The sequence below is a fragment of the Stegodyphus dumicola genome, chromosome 1 (genome assembly GCF_044657685.1).
Source record: "Stegodyphus dumicola isolate Sdum_Otavi_A_Nest chromosome 1, ASM4465768v1".
NCBI lineage: Eukaryota > Metazoa > Arthropoda > Arachnida > Araneae > Eresidae > Stegodyphus > Stegodyphus dumicola.
The window spans coordinates 270,917,302-270,936,645 of record NC_140768.1 but is presented as its reverse complement, the minus strand read 5'-3'; the positions used below and the strand labels follow the sequence as shown (position 1 = coordinate 270,936,645).

At 34.3% G+C, this 19,344-nt stretch overlaps 1 protein-coding gene across 1 annotated transcript in view; it reads left to right on the top strand.

The window, feature by feature from the left end:
- LOC118183747 (glutathione S-transferase 1-like) overlaps positions 1-19,344 on the top strand; it is a 46,739-nt gene that overhangs the window by 15,518 nt on the left and 11,877 nt on the right. Inside the window, exons 3-4 of the mRNA XM_035353346.2 lie at positions 2,765-2,857; positions 18,962-19,080. Of these exons, the coding sequence (XP_035209237.1) occupies positions 2,765-2,857; positions 18,962-19,080 (212 nt within the window). The remainder of the gene's footprint in view (positions 1-2,764; positions 2,858-18,961; positions 19,081-19,344) is intronic.

Here is a 19,344-nt window from a genome sequence, read left to right as displayed (position 1 = left end):
TTCAACGAAATTTTGAAATGGCTCGTACGCGTGTGAAAACTGTATCTGAACAAAGAAAAATAATCATTTATTTGAATCAGAATAAATTATTGAAGGAAGCTAGTGAAATAGTGAATAGAAGTCGGTAAACAGTAAGAATTGTGATAAAAAATTTCAAATCATCTGGTAGTGTGGTAAATTCACCAAGAAGAAGTGGGCCCCAAAAACGCCGACTCGTAGAAAAGAGAGAAAATGTGCCAATATTGGTAAAGGCGAATCCAAAAATTTCTTTAAATGCTATAATAACGACATTCAAGGAAGCATTTAACAAAGTAATTCGTTCAAAAAGGATCTTCAGAATTCCTCATTGGACTGGTTACAAATATAAATAGCCAGAAGAAAATCATATATCAGCAAAACTTATCGGGAGAGGGAAGGAATCCGAAAGCTTTTAGAATTTATATTACGCTCAAAGGGCCCCTCCCTTTTTTCCCCCTCCCTCATTTACACACACACGTACACGTTTCGAGAACATTTGGGCTAAATTTCCTTTGGGTCAAAAATATTTAAAAGCAGCCCTTCTTTAGAATTTCCGATAGACACTCTTGTGCGGTGAAGATAAAAATGTTTTTTCCCGTACAGTGTTACAATTGCTCGCTTTGAAATATTGAGTTTGTTAATCAAAAATTTCTTAAAGTTTCACAAAATATGAAATTCACAGTAAAACAAATTCGAAGTTCAAAATTCGGGCTCCCAGGTGTCCATATTCGGGTGGAAGACTACGTTATTCAAAATTTGATGGCTTTGGGTACCGTTGTTTTTTCATAACGCGAAAAACATGCCTACATTCGTGCAAATTCTTCATTATTTTATTTCTTTAAATATAATACAATGTGATAGTGTTTGGTGGAAACAATAAGAAAAGAGATTCAGATTTTTATAAAAATTCAACGGAAAATCCCGTTTTGAAACTATGAGACCAAAATTTTCTTCGCAAGGGAGCCTTTTAATAAAGGTAGCTCATTTTGGTCGAATTTATTGTTTTTGGATGAATGTAAATTCTTAATAATTCATTGCAATGTAAGAAACGTTTTTAACGTTTTGAGTGTTACTTTTATTTATTAAATGTCATGTTCTTCGCACTTAAACCATAAAATTCAATTCAACAGCAATATCGCAAAATAATTTTAATATAATATATAATAAGACTGAAAGAAAGAATATCAGACGATCCATCAAGCCGCAGAAGACTTTCACTGCAAAATTTTGTGAGGTGAAGTTTTATTTGGAAAAGCTAACAATATATTAGAAAAACAAATTTTTAATTAAAAAGTATACAAATTTTCAAGAGAAATTTAAAATATTAAAAGAATAAATGTATTTAGTTGTTATAATATAAACGTCAATATACTTTTGAAGGCATTCGAAAAAACTGCTAAAAAGCTTTATTTCTTTAAACATTGATCCTAGAAATACCTTTGTATTTACATTCTCAAAGCAGAGGATTTTATAAAATTTATTTCAGTACTTCGGCTACTCTGTAAATATAAATCTACATTTTTATAAGATTCTCGCTGAACAGAAATACCAGTTAGTAATTATTTGTTATGTTTTTATAAATTAAAAACAAGAAAATTCTTATTTTTATATGCAAAAAATGCTCTTTATCAATCAGTTCGAGGACGAATTGGCTGACAAAAATCACTCTTCAGTGTTCATTGCTAATTAAAATTCCACATTTACTAACCAAATTTAGGAAAAAACTATAAAAAAAAAAAAAAAAAAAAAATTCTTCGTGTTGGAGAATGATGATTCCGTATCGGTGAATACAACACTTGATTTTAAATTTGTAACTGGTCCCCTAAAAATACTAAATTCATATATCTCCACAAATTTTGCACGTAAGAAGGTAGATCAATTTGATTATTTCTCATTAGAGGATAAAGAATATTTTACTAGCTGGAATATTTGCTGTAAGAGAACCATATAAAATGTCTTATTTTGTATTAACAGAACCTTCTGGCTACAGTATAGAAACTAATTTCATAAATTTCTCTACCGTATTTTGAAGAATTCTTTAACTAGAAGTTGATGTTTAGAATCGTTATTTGAGGAAATTCAGTTTTGAGTTATCTTTACAGTCACCTCGTATAGGGCTGTTTGAAACAGAATGATATTATATACAGAAGAAGGATGCATGGAAGAGAAGAGAAATTTAGAAATAAAAAAAGAAAAATTAGAAATTTAGAAAAGATTTACGGATAATCGGTTTACCATTTTTACAATTCCTAGGGCAATAACGACGATATAAGATTTAACTCATAATCATCTACCTAACTTCATCTAGCCTAACATCTTCATCAACATATCGAGCCAATAACTTTGAGAGCATTAGAAGCATTTTCGAATGACCAAGCAATGATAAAAATGTTTAAAATAACAGGTGTAATTTTCACAAATAGCTAACATTCGTTTAACTAATAACAAAGAATTAACTGCGTGACTGCCCCTATTCAAACAGGACGTGCTTCCTTGATAACATTGTTGCCACAGATGCATGCTGAAGTTAAGAAGTGTATTGTTTTGAAAAGGACTATACTGTTATACTAGCTAGCAATTTTGTTTGTGATTAGCCCCGAATCCGTACAGTGGAATCAGTAATAATCATCAGCATTAGAAACTGTTTATTCTGATTTTCTTCTATATGATATTAATTTTGAATACTTCCATAAGTGTAAAAAAAGATCCCAATTATAGTATTAATTAATAAATTTTTATTTTCTAGTAACACCCTTCGGTACCCTACCTGTTTTAGAAGTTGATGGAAAAATAATTGCACAGCATCAAAGTATTTGCAGATTCATAGCCAGGCAGCATGGTGAGTACGAATTTGGATTTGGAGTAAATAAAAAATATTGCTTTACATTTTGTAAATTAATATATTTAATTTTGAGAAGTCTACAAAGGTTTATTTCCTAGATTTATCCTTCTTTACCTTTTTTGCCTACCATTTAACGAATCACCATCAGACATCTGCAGGATTCAATTCCTGCCATTCAAAATAATAATAATAATAACAATTAATAACTAAATATATAAATAAAAAAGCTGATGTGTACACCACATGGCTTCCTTGTACGGAATATTAAATTATACGCATTTTTCCTGCATTTCATTTAAACTAATTTCCTCGAATTTCATTAGATATATATTTCTCATTCAATTCAGTTCTCACTTCGCGACAAAGCAAAAATACATAAAAACTCAAAATATCTATATTAATAATTGAAAGATGTAGAAAAATGCAAAACAATAAAAAATTTTTACAATTAAAATTAGTTTCTACGCAAAAACAAGCAATTCGGTCAGCGGGCAAGAAGGGAGATTTTTCGGTGCACAGAACTGAAAGCTTACTTTTGGTCTCACTCGGCAAAAAGACACTGAAGGTGTAGAAACTGACTTAATTTGTTGTGGACGCTATGCTGAGTCAATATATGGGATAATTTAATAACTTAAATGATAATTCCAGAATGGTTTAAACATGATTTAATTCGCAGTCGTAAAGGAAGACGTTACTTTGTTGTTGCGAAACTTAGTTTCTCTAGATTGGCAGCAAATCCACTATTCTGCTAAGTTTCAAATGCAAGCAAATATGGCTGCTATAGTAAAAAAAATTAGGCTTAGCTGCCCTTAAACAACTTTTAAATTGTTAATAATAAATTGTTAATAAATTGTTAATAATTCTACAATTATAAAATGGAGGTTAACTAAAGGCATAAAAACCTTAATCTAACAACATAATTCAATCATTTTTAAAGCAAAAATTGCACAATTTACCATCATATAAAAATAAGAAAACCTGAGCTCACGGAACCGAGTAACAGAGTGGATATATACAATTATTCCGGGAACATAGAAGAGGAATCAGCTTGCAGTCGTCGTGGCTAAGGGTGAAGGCTTACAGATGAAGATAGCAAAACATGAACTTGACGAATTTCCAGTCTTTATTTCCACGCATATAAAATCATCTCCATAGATGTTTATCCAATTATAATGAAATCCGAGACATTCCTATAATTAAATCATAATGAAATATGATGGATTGCTATGTACAATAGTTCTTAAAATTACGACGCAGGCAGTTTAGACGGGGAAGCAAAGCGAGGAGATATTAGCAAGGTAGAAACCATCAGAAGAAATGACGTAACTTATAAATATATCGCCGAAACACAAAAAGTGTGAGACTGAAGCCTAAAAAGGGCATGACGATAAGTGTTTCCTGACAAAGTGGCATAATTAGCTGCCAGGTGTATTTATACCAAGTCTGATGTACAAATACAGCTGATCTATGATTGGTTAGTTAGTAACGTTACATAACGTAGAAAAATCTAAAATTTGGGAAAACAGATGAATTTAGGAGGTGAGCACCAAATCTAGAATGTTAATTTTGAGATGCCAGTTATTTTTAAAGCAAAACTATCGTATTTTGTTATATCTTACATATTCCCCCTCTTCAAAAGAAAGGTCGGGAGAGCAGGGTGTCAGAAAAAGGATGAGCGAAGCAAGAGAAATTTTAGTTATGTGAGGAAAGACATGAAACAGCATCAAGGACATAGCCTTTAGGTTTGCCTATGCTGCGTCATTATTCGTCACTTTTCTCATACATAGATTATGTAATACTTAAACTAATTTACAATTATTGCAATAACAATATAATTTCTAAATAAACTAACTAATAAATTAAGATAAATGTAATTTTAAAAGTCCTTTAGTCCTTTTTGAAAAAATGTCCAATGCCCTTTTGAATGTCGAATGAAACGTTTGTATCTTATTGCCTCTTCTGAGAACTTCTGCACATGAAATTAAAGCGAAAAGTAGAAACTCGTGTTTAAGAATGGTTTAGGAATGCTTTAATGAGCTATAAAAACATCTATTAGAAGAATTATATTTCAAAATATCGAACATTTCCATTTATATTTTTCCAAATGTAAATTACAATTTAAATCTAACTACTTATCTTTACAATAAAAACGCACATTAAAATTCTTTATTTTTGTTTTCTGATTATCATGAGCGAAAAAATAAACATACAGTTAATTTTAATTTTTTAGAAAACTAAGAAAAATTTGAACAATTATTTTTCTAGGAAATATAACTTAGTAATATAAGTTTTAAATATTTTTTGAAATTCCAAGTATACCCAAGTAATAAAGTAACTAAGTTTTAACTAAGTAAAAAGTGCGTATACACCTAGCTGTGTATCCTAACAACAACAACAAAAAAAAAAAAAAAAAAAAAAAAAAAAAAAAATGTGCTTGTTTCGAATGCAGTATTCTGAAAATTGTTTGTGTGAACTTTGCAAAGTCAAGATAGCGAACTCCACGTTTTAGTTCGTCTGTTTCTCGGAATGCGTTTTCGGGCGGCTAAACAATGTCGTCATTCTAAAAAGCCCCTAGGGTGAAAGAGGCAAACGAAAAGTATCTTCACATCAGATTTAAAGATGAGGGGAAGTGAAAATAAAAGAAGCAAACAAAAGTTCTAACTTTTTGAAAAATTCATCTAAGTGGAACAAGGTCAGTAAACTCTTGGGGATAATGATAGAGCGTTTCTAAAATAAGCATTTTAGTCTGAAAAACTACCAAATTTATTTACAAATTACTGAAAATCGGAAAATTTGACCTGAAGATTGATAAGACGTTTATGGTATAAGAAAATTATCTTGCTCAAAACAAGTTCCATCTCCAAAAGTTACCGTCGTGGTAAAAATAAGTTGCAGACTTAGAATCGCTGAAGCAAACGAAAAAATGGATAAAGATCATAATTTGTTATACCTAGATGGCAACTGCATGTAAAGCATATAATGTACCTTTTTTTTTTTTTTTTTCTGTATTTGAAGTGAACAAATCTTGAAAGTCTGTTGTGAATTTCAATTCTTCCACCGCAACTCTTTCTATGTTAGATATGTGTCTATAGCTTAAGTCTTTGATTTTTCGTTCGCTATTACTCTACATTATATTACGATATCAGAGGTTTTACTTTGCACACACTGCCTGCTAATTACTAGTTCTAAGAAGGGTTTTCGCCATTCGATGTTCCATAAGGTATTTAATTTATTTTTGAAATTAATATAATATATTTCTTAACAAACAGACCGATTTGAAAGAAATATACGTACTTCTTAATTTATTTCTTAATTTTAATTTTAATAACATCTCTGATTGATATTATTCGGAATATATAACTCATGTGATTTATGATGTAATATCCAACTTACAATTTGATAAACATCTGCCCTGTTATTAGAATTTATGAAAGGTGCTTTTTATGCCAGGCATTAATACACAATGTAGTTCGTGTAGAAAATCATCCCCCATGAATGAGAGCTCTTCTTAAGTCTGATGTGCCATGACTGATAAAGGATAATAAAAAAAAGTGTGTAAGTTTCATTAAATAAAAATTGAATTGTATTTAAGTATTTAATTGAAAACTTTCAGTTTATGTGAAAATTCCTTTGTTTCAGTTCTGTTTTTCCGTTAATAAAATCCCGTTATGTATAGTTGTTAAAAAATGATTAATGAAAAATTGTAAACGGTTATTAGTAACACTTCAACGAATGCTGTGAACTTAGTTTCACTTTACGACATCTATCACACATATTGTTTTTACATATTATCTGTAATAACCGATAACATTTAACCCATTAAAAAACCAGACCCCGATTTTGTATATAAAATAAACTAAATTCGTGAGCCAATGCCTGCTTTATATCATGCACTGGATTATGATGTCTGTAGCCTAAAACATGTATTTCCGTCAAGGAATTCAGATAAATCTTTCAGTACAGTTTTCATCTCTTCTGAACAACAAAATGCTTTGCTGAAAACTTACTTTCATTTTCATTTTAAGTTATAACGATATTCAGGGGTTTAACTTCTTATTCTTGACCTTTTCCCAGAACAGTTCAGTTCCATCAACATCACAGTGAGTTTACACTTAAAACTTGAAACGTTTACAGCATAACTTTAGAATTTCCGATACACAGTCTTGTACGCTGGAGATAATTCCCCCCCCCCCCCGTATAGTGCTGCTCGCTTTGAAATCGTTGAGTTTGTCAATCAAAAATTCGTTAAAGTTTTACAAGATATGAAATAGATAATAAAACAAATTCCAAATTTGGGCTTCTAGATGTCTATATTTGGGTGGAAACGTACGTTATTCAAAATTTGATGGCTCTAGGTACCGTCGTTTTATCACAATGCGAGAAACATACATACATTTATGCAGACTCTTCATTATTTAATTTCTTTAAATATAACACAGGGCGATAATATTTGGTGGTAAGAACTTCAAAAGTGAAACAGAGATTTAAAATTTTCAACGCAAAATGCCAAAATGAAATTAATAGCCCTTCCGGGCTAACTCCCTTTGTGATAATGAATACGAATAACTATCAACAATTAATTAATATTTATAAATTAAATTATAATTTAAATAAATATACAAAATTGTAAAACAAAACAAAAATGTTCCAATATCTTTTTTAATCATCAACAAAAATTATTTCACGACTCAGTACTCGGTGGCAAGCCATGTTTTGAGGACTCTAGTATTTTCAGGGTTTGAAATCTGCGTTTTCAGAAAGCTGGGCTGGGTATTTTTGTCAAAGAACCTAAATGTAAGGAAAATGTTGGGACCAGACACAACCAGTAGAAAAGCATAATACTTTTTCACGTGAAAGGGAAAGATGTTAATAACAACAATAAGGAACATAAAATATAAATAAAGGGGAATATTTTAATAACAAAAATAAGAAAAATAAATACATAAACTTTGCTATACTTTGCCTTTCTATACAAAATATTGAACAAAAATTAAACAGCTTACAGTAATTCTGCATTTTGAAATCAAGTTAAATAAATATCCTAGTGCATCTGATATGCTGTATCTTGCTCATAAACAACATCATTTTTGTTCAAAAAAATTCAAGATATTTAATTATTCAAATGAAGCTTCCATCTTCGTAGCTTTATAGCATGTTGTAATATATTGTGATTTTCCATATCTTTCTACATTTCCTCTGTACTATAAATGCATTTCACTTAATGCATAATTATTAAATATTTTGACAGTAAAAATTATGGATATTCGAATATTATTAGGAAGTTCTTCCCAAGTTTACGATGAAATCATATACAGGTAGAAACAAATTTTATTGATATGCATCCAAAGAGCTTTGAAAATGATTGTGTAATACGAAATAGAAATTTTAAAATTAAACACAAAATACTTATGGTATGAGGATTTATCTAAATTTAAATACCCACTATAGCAAAATATGACGATTCCCTTCTAAGTTTCAAGGTCCCGGAAATGTTTAATAATTTAGAGTTAAGCTTATTGACACTAACGTATATTTGAAGATAAATACTCACACTTTGTCGCATGGATTCTAAAAGTAGTACACATAAATATTTGTTTAGGAAACCAGTATAAAGTTTATTCATAGTTAGTAAAAATAAAATTTATGAAATAAGTTTTGCGTACTTCGTAGAGAAATGCGCAAAACTTCATTTAATGAAAATAGGTTTTTTGTACGCCACGTGGATCAGAAAGCAAAAATCAGTTAGGAAAAGCGGTTATATTTTAGGAGCCTTAATATTTATGATTATTGTTATCTGTTTTATTTGCGTCTTAGAAAGCTATTTATGTCTCAGAAATTAATGACCTCAGATTTCCAGTCTTTACATTGCTTATAAATTAAGCGGCATAAATTTTTCATCTTAATCATTAATTTATTAATGACAAAAATATAAAAAATAAATATAATGTATGAAAACATATATTAACGGAAGCTATTTATTTCTTAGAAAAGTTATGCAATTAATGCCGAAATGAAAGAGAATAATGTACAAAGGGATTTTATGAGTGAAAATCGCATCTTTACTATTAAAACGTGTTAATTAAATTTTTAATTTGCAAAAATTATTGAAATATTGCAATAATGGGGCAGCATTCTTTTCTGAAATATTCCATTCGTTTGTGTAGTGAAAATAGCAATGTAATTCACGTTCTTTCAGATGTTGAAATGAAACTTAAAACTATTAGGGCAACGCTGCTATTGATATGTTTAATATTTACTGTAATTAATTTATCGAAATTTACGAAGTAGTGTATACTTTTAATTGCGCGATGCAATTTTTATTATCATTATTATACTATTATTGATGATTTCACGTACTGAATGCTGTGAAAGTAAATTAAAAGCAGAAGTAAAGTAAATTGCAAAATTTCATTTCAAATAACGATTAGAAAGTACTCCATGAAGGCATTCTTCCCCTTAAGCAAATAGTGTTCGAGTGCTTTATTATTATACAATAATTCAATTCAATGCCATTTAAATAACGTACAAATTATTGCGCATTATTCAAGTATACGCTTAAATGCTTCACGTTGTTAAATAAATCGCAATTTATTATATTTTTTTCAAACGAAGATTTTGATATAAAGAGAGATAAATATATTACTTTCAAAACAAATTTAATGTCTTCAGAATTATCTTTTACAGATGTGAATTTTTGGTAGATGGGTAATTTACAAGTTAAGAAAAACTACAGCTCTTCTCTTTTCTAAAGAAAATCAAGTAAATCCTCAAACAAGTTCTGAGCTTTCAAATTTAATTCTCGATTAGGGTTTTTAAAGAATTCCTAACCTGCATTTCATCTGCAATGTGAGAATATTTTGAAAATTTTGGTATGAAAAAATTGGATAAATATTTATTTACTCATTATTTCAAGTAAAAATATTCATCCATTCCTTTTCCTAACCCCCCATGAGTAAAAAAGTAATGAATTTCGATCAGTTTAATGAAAAAAATTTCATTAAATTTACGCTGGCAATTAACTGAAATATTTGGCCGCTTGATGTTTGAGCATCTGTGTATTCGTAGCCTGTCGTAAAACTCCCCCTCCTTTTTTTCGGACTTTGAATTCATTCAAAGATCCCTAAGCCGAATGGAAAATCTCTCCTTTCCAAATCTGGTGCCATAAATTCTTTGCGTTTTCTGGACTAAACGGCAATTCGACATGGGGGTGGGGCAAAGTCCTTTCATGCCACAACTGCTCAACTTACGTCAATTATTTTGTGTCCTTAAGAAAGAAAAGCACGTATTCTGGAGATAGCAATTAATACTTACGAATGATTATCCCCTCCAGCTTATTAGTGTAAAAAACAGAGAAAAAATTCAATCCGCCTTTGTCATTTTGTAATGTCAATCGTGCTTCTAAATTCAAAATGTTTCTGTCCCTTACCTTGCCTCTTGGAGTGACTGCACAGGTTGCAAGTACCATCGTTTTATACATTGTGAGAACTATACATTGAAACATGCAGATTCTTCCTTATTTAATTTCTTTAAAAACAATACAGGGTGAAATTATTTGGTGGCAACAATTTGAAAAGTGAATGCCGTTTATAGCGAACCGACGAAATACATGTTATATTAAATTCTAAGAATCATTCACATTAATAAATTCAATTTCATATGGAATATTAGGAATGATTTTTAGACTTGCGTTTAATGGAAAAGCTAGTAAGAGATTCAATATATGAACAAAATTAAACTTTACGGAATGACATATGAAAATTACGAGCTGCAAATAATATACCACGATTTCTCTTAACTTGCAAAGTTCATTCCAAAGTACCAGAATCCTGTCTAGTTAGTTCTTTGATTTATACTTAGAAAATATGTCCAGTGATTATTCGATCATAATGCGAATTATACAGAAACAAATTAATATATAAAATAAGTGTTGTATAATAAATAGTTACAATTAATTTCCACTTCCACCGCTTTTTGATTTGGGATTGCAAAAGGAGAAACCTTTCCTTTAGGGTGGTCGCCTTTAATAATTTTTAGGTTTGAGACTAAGGAATACAAAGAAACTTTTCCTATTTTCCGCTCACTGCTATCCCTAAACTGGGGTAGGTCATGATGTTGTTACGAATTTGGTATAAAAAGCTAATGTTAGTTCAATTATAAATTAAATGGTTTTATTTCTCGCGCAGTGCAGCGCGTGACGAATATTAAAAGAAAGCTAAGCCGGAAAATTGAAAATACAAGAGCGCGTGCATTAAATAAATAAATATCTCTTTTTGATTTCGAGAAAGTACTGGAAAATTCTAGCGCGTGATTTTAAAATCTTATAAAAGGAGGAAAACATCTCAGTTTGTAGTAGTTGCTTAGTTTGTTGTTGTTTAGAAAACTACTGTTGTTGATTGTAGCGAATTCGCGGATTAGCGTTCTTTAGCTGTTTTGAATTACGTTCTATTGGACATTTGAGTAGTTAAAAGAAAACTACTGTGAGATATTGTAATACTGCATGATAATTTGAGAAAATTTAAGCATTTTTCTTGTGATAATAATAAATTTTTGTTCATTTTTCATCGGACTTGTGCATTCATTTCATAACGAACCCGTACGCACGCAACAATTTTTGGTGTCAGAAGTGGGATTTGAATGCCAATAACAAGAGCGATGGAAGAACAATTGAGACAGCTCATTAGTGCTTTTGCTGCATTCCAAGAAAAAATGAAATTGGGCCAGGAATCCGTTAAGGAAGAAATGAAATTGGGCCAGGAATCCGTTAAGGACGAAATGAAAGCCGTTCAAGCTGGTCAAGAAGAAATGAAAAGAGAAATTACTTGCATAATAGAAAATAAATTTGAAGCTATGGAAGGCAGAATTGACGCAGTTGAAAATAAAGTTGGACATATTGAAGAAAGAGTTTCTTCGGTGAAAGAAGAAATAGAAGAAAGAGTTTCTTCTGTAAAAGAACAAATTGATGAGAGAGTTTCTGCAGTTGCCAAAGAAATGGATACTTTAAAGAAATTCGTAGCGTCGGCAGGGAGCAGGAGTGATGATTTTAAATTCTTACCAATGCCTGCTCGTCCACCTCTGAAGCTATCCACATATGATGGGAAGACCTCCTGGCAGGTGTATAAGACACAATTTTCTATCGTGGCGGATGCGAATGGATGGGATTCCCAAGCTAAGGCCTGTCATCTCGCCGCTTCTCTAAGAGCCGACGCAGCGGATATCCTTCAGACTCTTCCCGAAAACAAAAGGTTAGATTTCGAAGCTCTGTCCGGCGCCTTGGAGTTGCGCTTTGGGGAGAAGTGTTTAAAAGACTACAGCAGGCTCCAATTAAAATCTCGTCAACAGAAGCCTACCGAAACACTTCAGGAGCTCGCCGCGGATGTTGAAAGGCTGTCCCATCTCGCCTTTTCGGAATGCCCGACAGAAACAAGGGAAATCCTGTCCTTGCAATACTTTATCGACGGCATCCGAGATACTGAAATACAGAAAGCTCTACGAATGGCGGATGTAAAAGATTTAAAAAGTGCTCTAGTGTACGCCATGAAATTTGAGGCAGCCCAGCAAGCCACTCGTCGAGACCGCCACCCAGTCAGAGCTGCTCAAGTCCAGGAGCCAGGGGATCAAGTCACCGCTCGACTTGACGATTTAACTAGACAACTGAACGCCTTGAGACGGAATATTGGTGAGAAGAAACCGACCGTTAAGTGCTGGAACTGCGGTGCTGAAGGACACATACGACGAAACTGCAAAACACCCCAGGGTACTGATGTTAAGACCGCTTCTAACAAGCAGCAGGGAAACTAATTAGTGGCCATCTCGCGGGGCGGAGGTTGCCAGATAATGAAAAGCCCCCGTTTAAAGCGCTTCAGATTTCTGCAGTGAAAGGCGGCAGTAATGGAATTTTCATAATAGGACATATTAATGGAGTTCCGTGCAATATGACTATAGATACAGAAGCCAACGTCACCATCATCCGAAAAGATTTGGCTCAACAACTAGGAAACAAACTTATCTGGACGCCGCCCTGCGTTACCCTCCAGACTGTGTCCGGTGAGAAGATCGACATCGACGGAAAAGTAAATGTTAACATCACGTTTGGAAGTGCCGCTTACCATCACACGGCATATGTAGCAGAGATCACTGATTCTTGCATACTCGGATTGGACTTTCTAAGGAAATACAATTTTTCCTTGGATTTTAAAAATAACGAATTGCATTCTACATCTGAGGACATAGCGTTATTTCTCGTTAATGATGAAGAAGTTAAATCTGTCCATAAAATCATAGCACAAGACTATATTACAATACCGGCAAGAACAGAAATTTTACTTCCTGGATCCATAGCCGAAAATAGAAATTTCCGCTACGGCATCATAGAATATCCCAATAACTGTAATATCCCAAAAGGAGTATTAGTAGCCTCAACACTCGTCGACCTATCCAGAACGGTTATCCCGGTGAGAGTCGCCAATGTAACTGAAAAGTCGAGAGTTATTAAGAAAGGTGAAGTGGTTGCAACATGTACTCCAATAACCAGCGTTGAAAAAAAGAGTAACATCCCAGAATCCGTGTCCTCAGAGAGCATTACATCGGAGTTATTGCAGAATGCACAATTAAACGATAAAGAGAAAAATGCTGCCGATCGCGTCATTAAAGATCTTCAAGTTGTTTTCTCCCGCTCGTCTTCTGACGTGGGTCGAACTAGTTTGACACAACATAGAATAGATACTGGCGATCATCCCCCGATCAAGCAACATCCAAGACGTCTACCGTTTGCTAAACAGGAAGAGGTGCGAACACTGTTAAAAGATATGGAAGAAGGCGATGTCATCGAGCCTTCAGCGAGTCCATGGGCATCTCCCATCGTTCTCGTCAGAAAGAAAGACGGCTCAACAAGATTTTGCGTTGACTATCGCCGGTTGAATGAGGTTACGAAGAAAGACAGTTACCCTCTTCCTAGAATTGATGACATTCTAGACACTCTTTCTGGAAGCAAGTGGTTCTCAACACTTGATTTAAAGAGTGGGTATTGGCAGGTAGAAATCCATCCTGATGACCGAGAAAAGACGGCATTTACTACGGGACAAGGACTTTGGCAGTTCAAAGTGATGCCGTTTGGACTGTGTAATGCACCGGCAACATTCGAACGTCTTATGGAGACTGTTTTGAAAGGCCTTTCTTACGAAGCCTGTCTGATATACCTGGACGATATCATCATCGTCGGAAAGAGTTTTGAAGAGCATCTAGAAAATCTTAGAAAGGTGCTTCAGAAACTGAAAGAGGCCAATCTGAAGCTGACTCCCGCTAAATGCAAATTGTTTCGAAAGGAAGTGACTTACCTGGGACATGTCATCTCTGCAGAAGGTGTGCGCACGGATCCTGAAAAGGTATCAGCGGTTAAATCCTGGACGCGTCCCGAAAATGTCCATCAGCTGAGAAGCTTCCTAGGGCTTTGCACCTACTATAGGAGATTCGTGAAGAACTTTTCTTCCATCGCAAGACCACTTCACAAGCTGACAGAGAGCAAGCAAAGATTCTTGTGGACAAAGGAATGCGAGGATGCATTTAACAACTTAAAGGAAGCTTTAACATCTGCTCCAATCCTGACGTATCCTCAGCTCGACAGACCATTTATTCTCGACACCGACGCGAGCAATGAAAGTGTCGGTGCTGTTTTGTCCCAAGAAATAGACGGCCAAGAACGTGTAGTAGCTTACTGGAGCAAGTGCCTGTCTAAACCGGAGAGGAATTACTGTGTCACAAGGAAAGAGTTGCTCGCCATTGTCAAAGCTGTAGAACATTTCCATCATTATCTATACGGGAGAAAATTCCTCCTCCGCACGGACCATGCCTCATTGGCCTGGCTTTTAAATTTCAAAAATCCTGAGGGTCAAATAGCCAGGTGGATACAGAGACTCCAAGAATATGACATCACTATCCGTCATCGTAAGGGATCATCACACGGAAACGCCGACGCCCTGTCTAGAAGACCTTGCCAAGAAAACTGCCGATATTGTTCCAGGGTGGAAGCGAAATACGAGCTGCTGATTCCGGTCGCAAGACAAATTACAACATCAACATCGGCTGATCGAGACCCGTGGAGTGATGATGAAGTCAGGAAAGACCAGCTGGAAGACCGCGACATTAAACCCATACTTGATTTAATAGAGTCATCAAACAGAAAACCTACATGGCAGGACATTTCTATCTGTAGTCCTACAACAAAACAATACTGGGCACTCTGGGATTCACTTCACATTCGAAACGGCGTCTTATACCGGAAATTCGAGTCGGATGATGGGAAGACGTTCCGATGGCAACTGATACTTCCAAGATCCCGGATTCCTGATGTCCTCAAAGAACTACATAACAGCCCTACAGGAGGTCACTTTGGAATTATGAAGACCTTACAGAGAGTTCGTGAGCGCTTTTACTGGAATAATGCAAAGAATGACGTGCAAAAGTGGTGCCGATCTTGCGATGCCTGTGCAGGTCGGAAAGGACCGAGGAAACGCAGCCGAGGCAGACTGCAACGTTACAACGTAGGTGCGCCTTTTGAACGTATCGCCTTTGACATCCTGGGACCTCTGCCACGAACTGCTGATGGCAACAAATACATACTCGTTGTCATTGATTACTTCACCAAGTGGCCTGAAGCTTATCCTATTCCTGATCAAGAGGCAGTCACAGTAGCTGAGGTAATGATACAGCACTGGATTTCCAGGTTCGGAGTGCCTCTTCAGTTACATTCCGATCAGGGAAGGAATTTTGCCTCGGCAGTAATCAAAGAACTATGCAAACTACTTGGCATTGACAAAACTCAAACGACGCCATTGCATCCCCAGTCGGACGGCATGGTAGAGAGGTTCAATCGAACCATCCTTAATAACCTCTCATTAGTGGTTTCCAGAAACCAACAGGACTGGGACAAGAAATTACCACTCTTTTTACTGGCTTACCGCAGTGCTGTCCACGAGACTACCGGCTATTCTCCATCACAGATGCTCTTCGGTCTTGACCTTCGTCTGCCTTGTGATCTATTGTTTGGCCGCCCTCCGGATGCTCCTTCATCGTCTGAGGAATATATTCAAGATCTCCAGGCCCGGTTTGAAGTGATGCACAATTTTGCACGAGAGCGAGTCAACTTGGCGACGGAGAAGATGAAGACCCGATACGACACAAGAGCTACTGAACATCAATTCCACGAAGGAGACAAGGTGTGGTTGTGGAATCCGACTCGACGGAAAGGACTTTGTCCGAAATTACAGTCACCTTGGGATGGGCCGTACACAGTCCTAAACAGGCTGAATGACGTCGTGGTTCGGATTCGTAAGTCTTCGAACTCTAAACCTAAAGTCGTTCATTACGACAGGTTAGCTCATTACTATGGCCATAGTACATAATGTAAATAATTGTAAATAGTATAAGACCATGGTCCATTTTGTTTTTAAATGTGTATTTGATTTGTATTTGATAGCATTTGATTTGTTTTATGTATTGCATTTATTGTTCGTGTTGTTTATTATTGTAATGTAATGCTTATTAATGCATTTATGCCACAGTTGTAAGTTTTGCTTCCTGTCCAGGGATTGTACTGCCCGGGACGTGCAGTCCTTGGGAAGGGGGCAGTGTTACGAATTTGGTATTTAAAAAGCTAATGTTAGTTCAATTATAAATTAAATGGTTTTATTTCTCGCGCAGTGCAGCGCGTGACGAATATTAAAAGAAAGCTAAGCCGGAAAATTGAAAATACAAGAGCGCGTGCATTAAATAAATAAATATCTCTTTTTGATTTCGAGAAAGTACTGGAAAATTCTAGCGCGTGATTTTAAAATCTTATAAAAGGAGGAAAACATCTCAGTTTGTAGTAGTTGCTTAGTTTGTTGTTGTTTAGAAAACTACTGTTGTTGATTGTAGCGAATTCGCGGATTAGCGTTCTTTAGCTGTTTTGAATTACGTTCTATTGGACATTTGAGTAGTTAAAAGAAAACTACTGTGAGATATTGTAATACTGCATGATAATTTGAGAAAATTTAAGCATTTTTGTTGTGATAATAATAAATTTTTGTTCATTTTTCATCGGACTTGTGCATTCATTTCATAACGAACCCGTACGCACGCAACAATGTTATTATTTCATAGTCGAATGCTGGAATTTTAACTTGAATTTGGCTGTTTCAGGTGCAAACACTTAAATTTAGCTGTTTCAGGTGCTTCCAAGGGCCTCCTATTTGCGTCATACAGAGAATTGCATCACTGCACCATATAGGTAGGAGAGCTCTTAAAAATTTAAAAGAAAACGAATTCTATTATCTACGTATACTTAAAGATTCTAAAGTTAAAAGTAAATTCGAATCAAATCAAGGCTATTCCTCAACTATATTAATATTAGCAATCGTGTAAAAGGGTTTAACGCAAAATCAAAACGTATCAAAATTAAAATAAGAATTTATAGTAGTACAAATTCTAAAAATAAAAATGAAAAGCAAAAGGGAAAAAAATAAAAGATAAAAAATATAAAAATTATAATTAATCTTCTTTTATAGAAATTCTAATTCCGAACTCATCAAGGGAAAATGAATTAAAGCTTCTATATATATGTAATGGAATCCGTCTTAAAGTTTAAACACGTAAATGTAGTTCAGCAAGACATTTAAAGGGCCCCCTAAGACTTCGGGCCCCTATGCGACGGCATTCCTTGCATACCCTTATTTACGCCACTGCATCTCTGCAAACTTTCCGTTCGCATAGCTTTGCATGTTCTTCCTATGGTGCCTACCACTCGAATGAGGCAATTCTCACTTTCCACAAGCACTCGCCTTTACAGCACCTGGCGGCGTACAGTGACGTTTCTGGGCATGGGTTCCTATGCAATTCTTAATCCCTATGATGTACCCTACCAGATGTTTGTAGCAACATTTATGGGACATTCTGTATAAGGAAATAAATTAAAACGTTATATTCAGTTCCAGCATTCTAAAATGTTGTTTATGTATTCATGCTTTACTGTCAATAAAAATCGTCGATAAAATTATCGAAATCTTGCATTACTTTGTATTCTGTAAACAGCATGCAGGATTTCATTATTTTAAGGAGGCTTTGTAGATATTACCTTAATCATTAATAATTTTTTACTTACAAAAATTCTCTCATAAGTAGTAATACTTAGAGCAGCTGTGAGGAAAATTCAGAGTTATATCATGAATAACTTCTGGATTCGAACCCAGGTCGAAATGCCAGCGTTCAGAAAATCTTTTGGTCAGACAGTTCGCCTCTTCACACCATCGTCAGCTCGTACTGAAGCGTGAATGTAAAAGTGAAGATCAAACAGCGACAGCCAGGGGGCCACTCGAATATGTAGACAAATTGTTAAAATACATGGGTCAAGTATTTCAGTTCTAGATCATCGAAATCAATGCTGTTTAATAAACACTCTACTTTTCGTTTAAACTCTTAGATAATGTTTTTCTTTAAGTTATACATTTTAATTATTGGTAATTTTTGATTTATCACTTTCTTGGCACTAATTAACTTTATAACCTTTAGTTCACTGTATATAGATCAGAACATGGACAGATGACATTGTCATAATCTCTTCGAAATTTTTCCAATTTTATTCTTATTATGCTTTTCCCAAAGGTCAATTTTCTGTTTCAGACATAATGTTCATTCTTTGATTTTATCTCTTTTTATCTGGACAGGAGTTCTGAATGAACTTTAAGAATTCAAAAATTGTACCCCAGTATTTAATTTCAATGTAAAGTACACAGAAATCTAATTAGAAAGTAAATGAATCCGATATAACTTTTTAAAATTATTTACAGACTAAACAAGTATAAGATAGTTGCAGAAAATACGATCCTTAATAATAAGTAATTTATAATTTTGCCCCATTTTCATTCGAATATACTTATTTGAATTAAAATAAAACGTTCCGGCTGATGTTGGCATACAGGCGTTTTATAATCATCCAGTTTTAGCGCCCAAACTTTACCGTACGACACCGCAGCTTGCGGTTCTTCATATAACATCGCTCAGTTCATTTAAATGTAAGATTAGTTATGCACTTTATTTAATAGTTCAAGTAAAATTTGCTTTCTGTTCTAGGTATGGCAGGGAAAAGTGAAATTGAATTCGCCTTATGTGATCTAGTGATGGACGGTTTATGGCATATGTTTGCGAAGATCCGGAGAGCGCAGATCCATCAACTTAGCAAAGAGGAAAGGGTAAGTAACGCCCCTCCCCCAATAATCCAACTTAAATTACTCATCAGACATTGGAAGAAACGCTAAATACAACTAAAAAAAAAAAGAAAAATTCTATTCAAATGGTGGAATCACGCACCATCCAAATATTTAATAATTCCGGGTAAGGTTCTTTTTCTGAATGTTAAATAATTAGCTGTTGACAATGATTTTTCAAATGATAATTCAACAACAGCACAATATTTTTTTATTTATCTTATTTTATTTTAATGCGTATTATAAGAT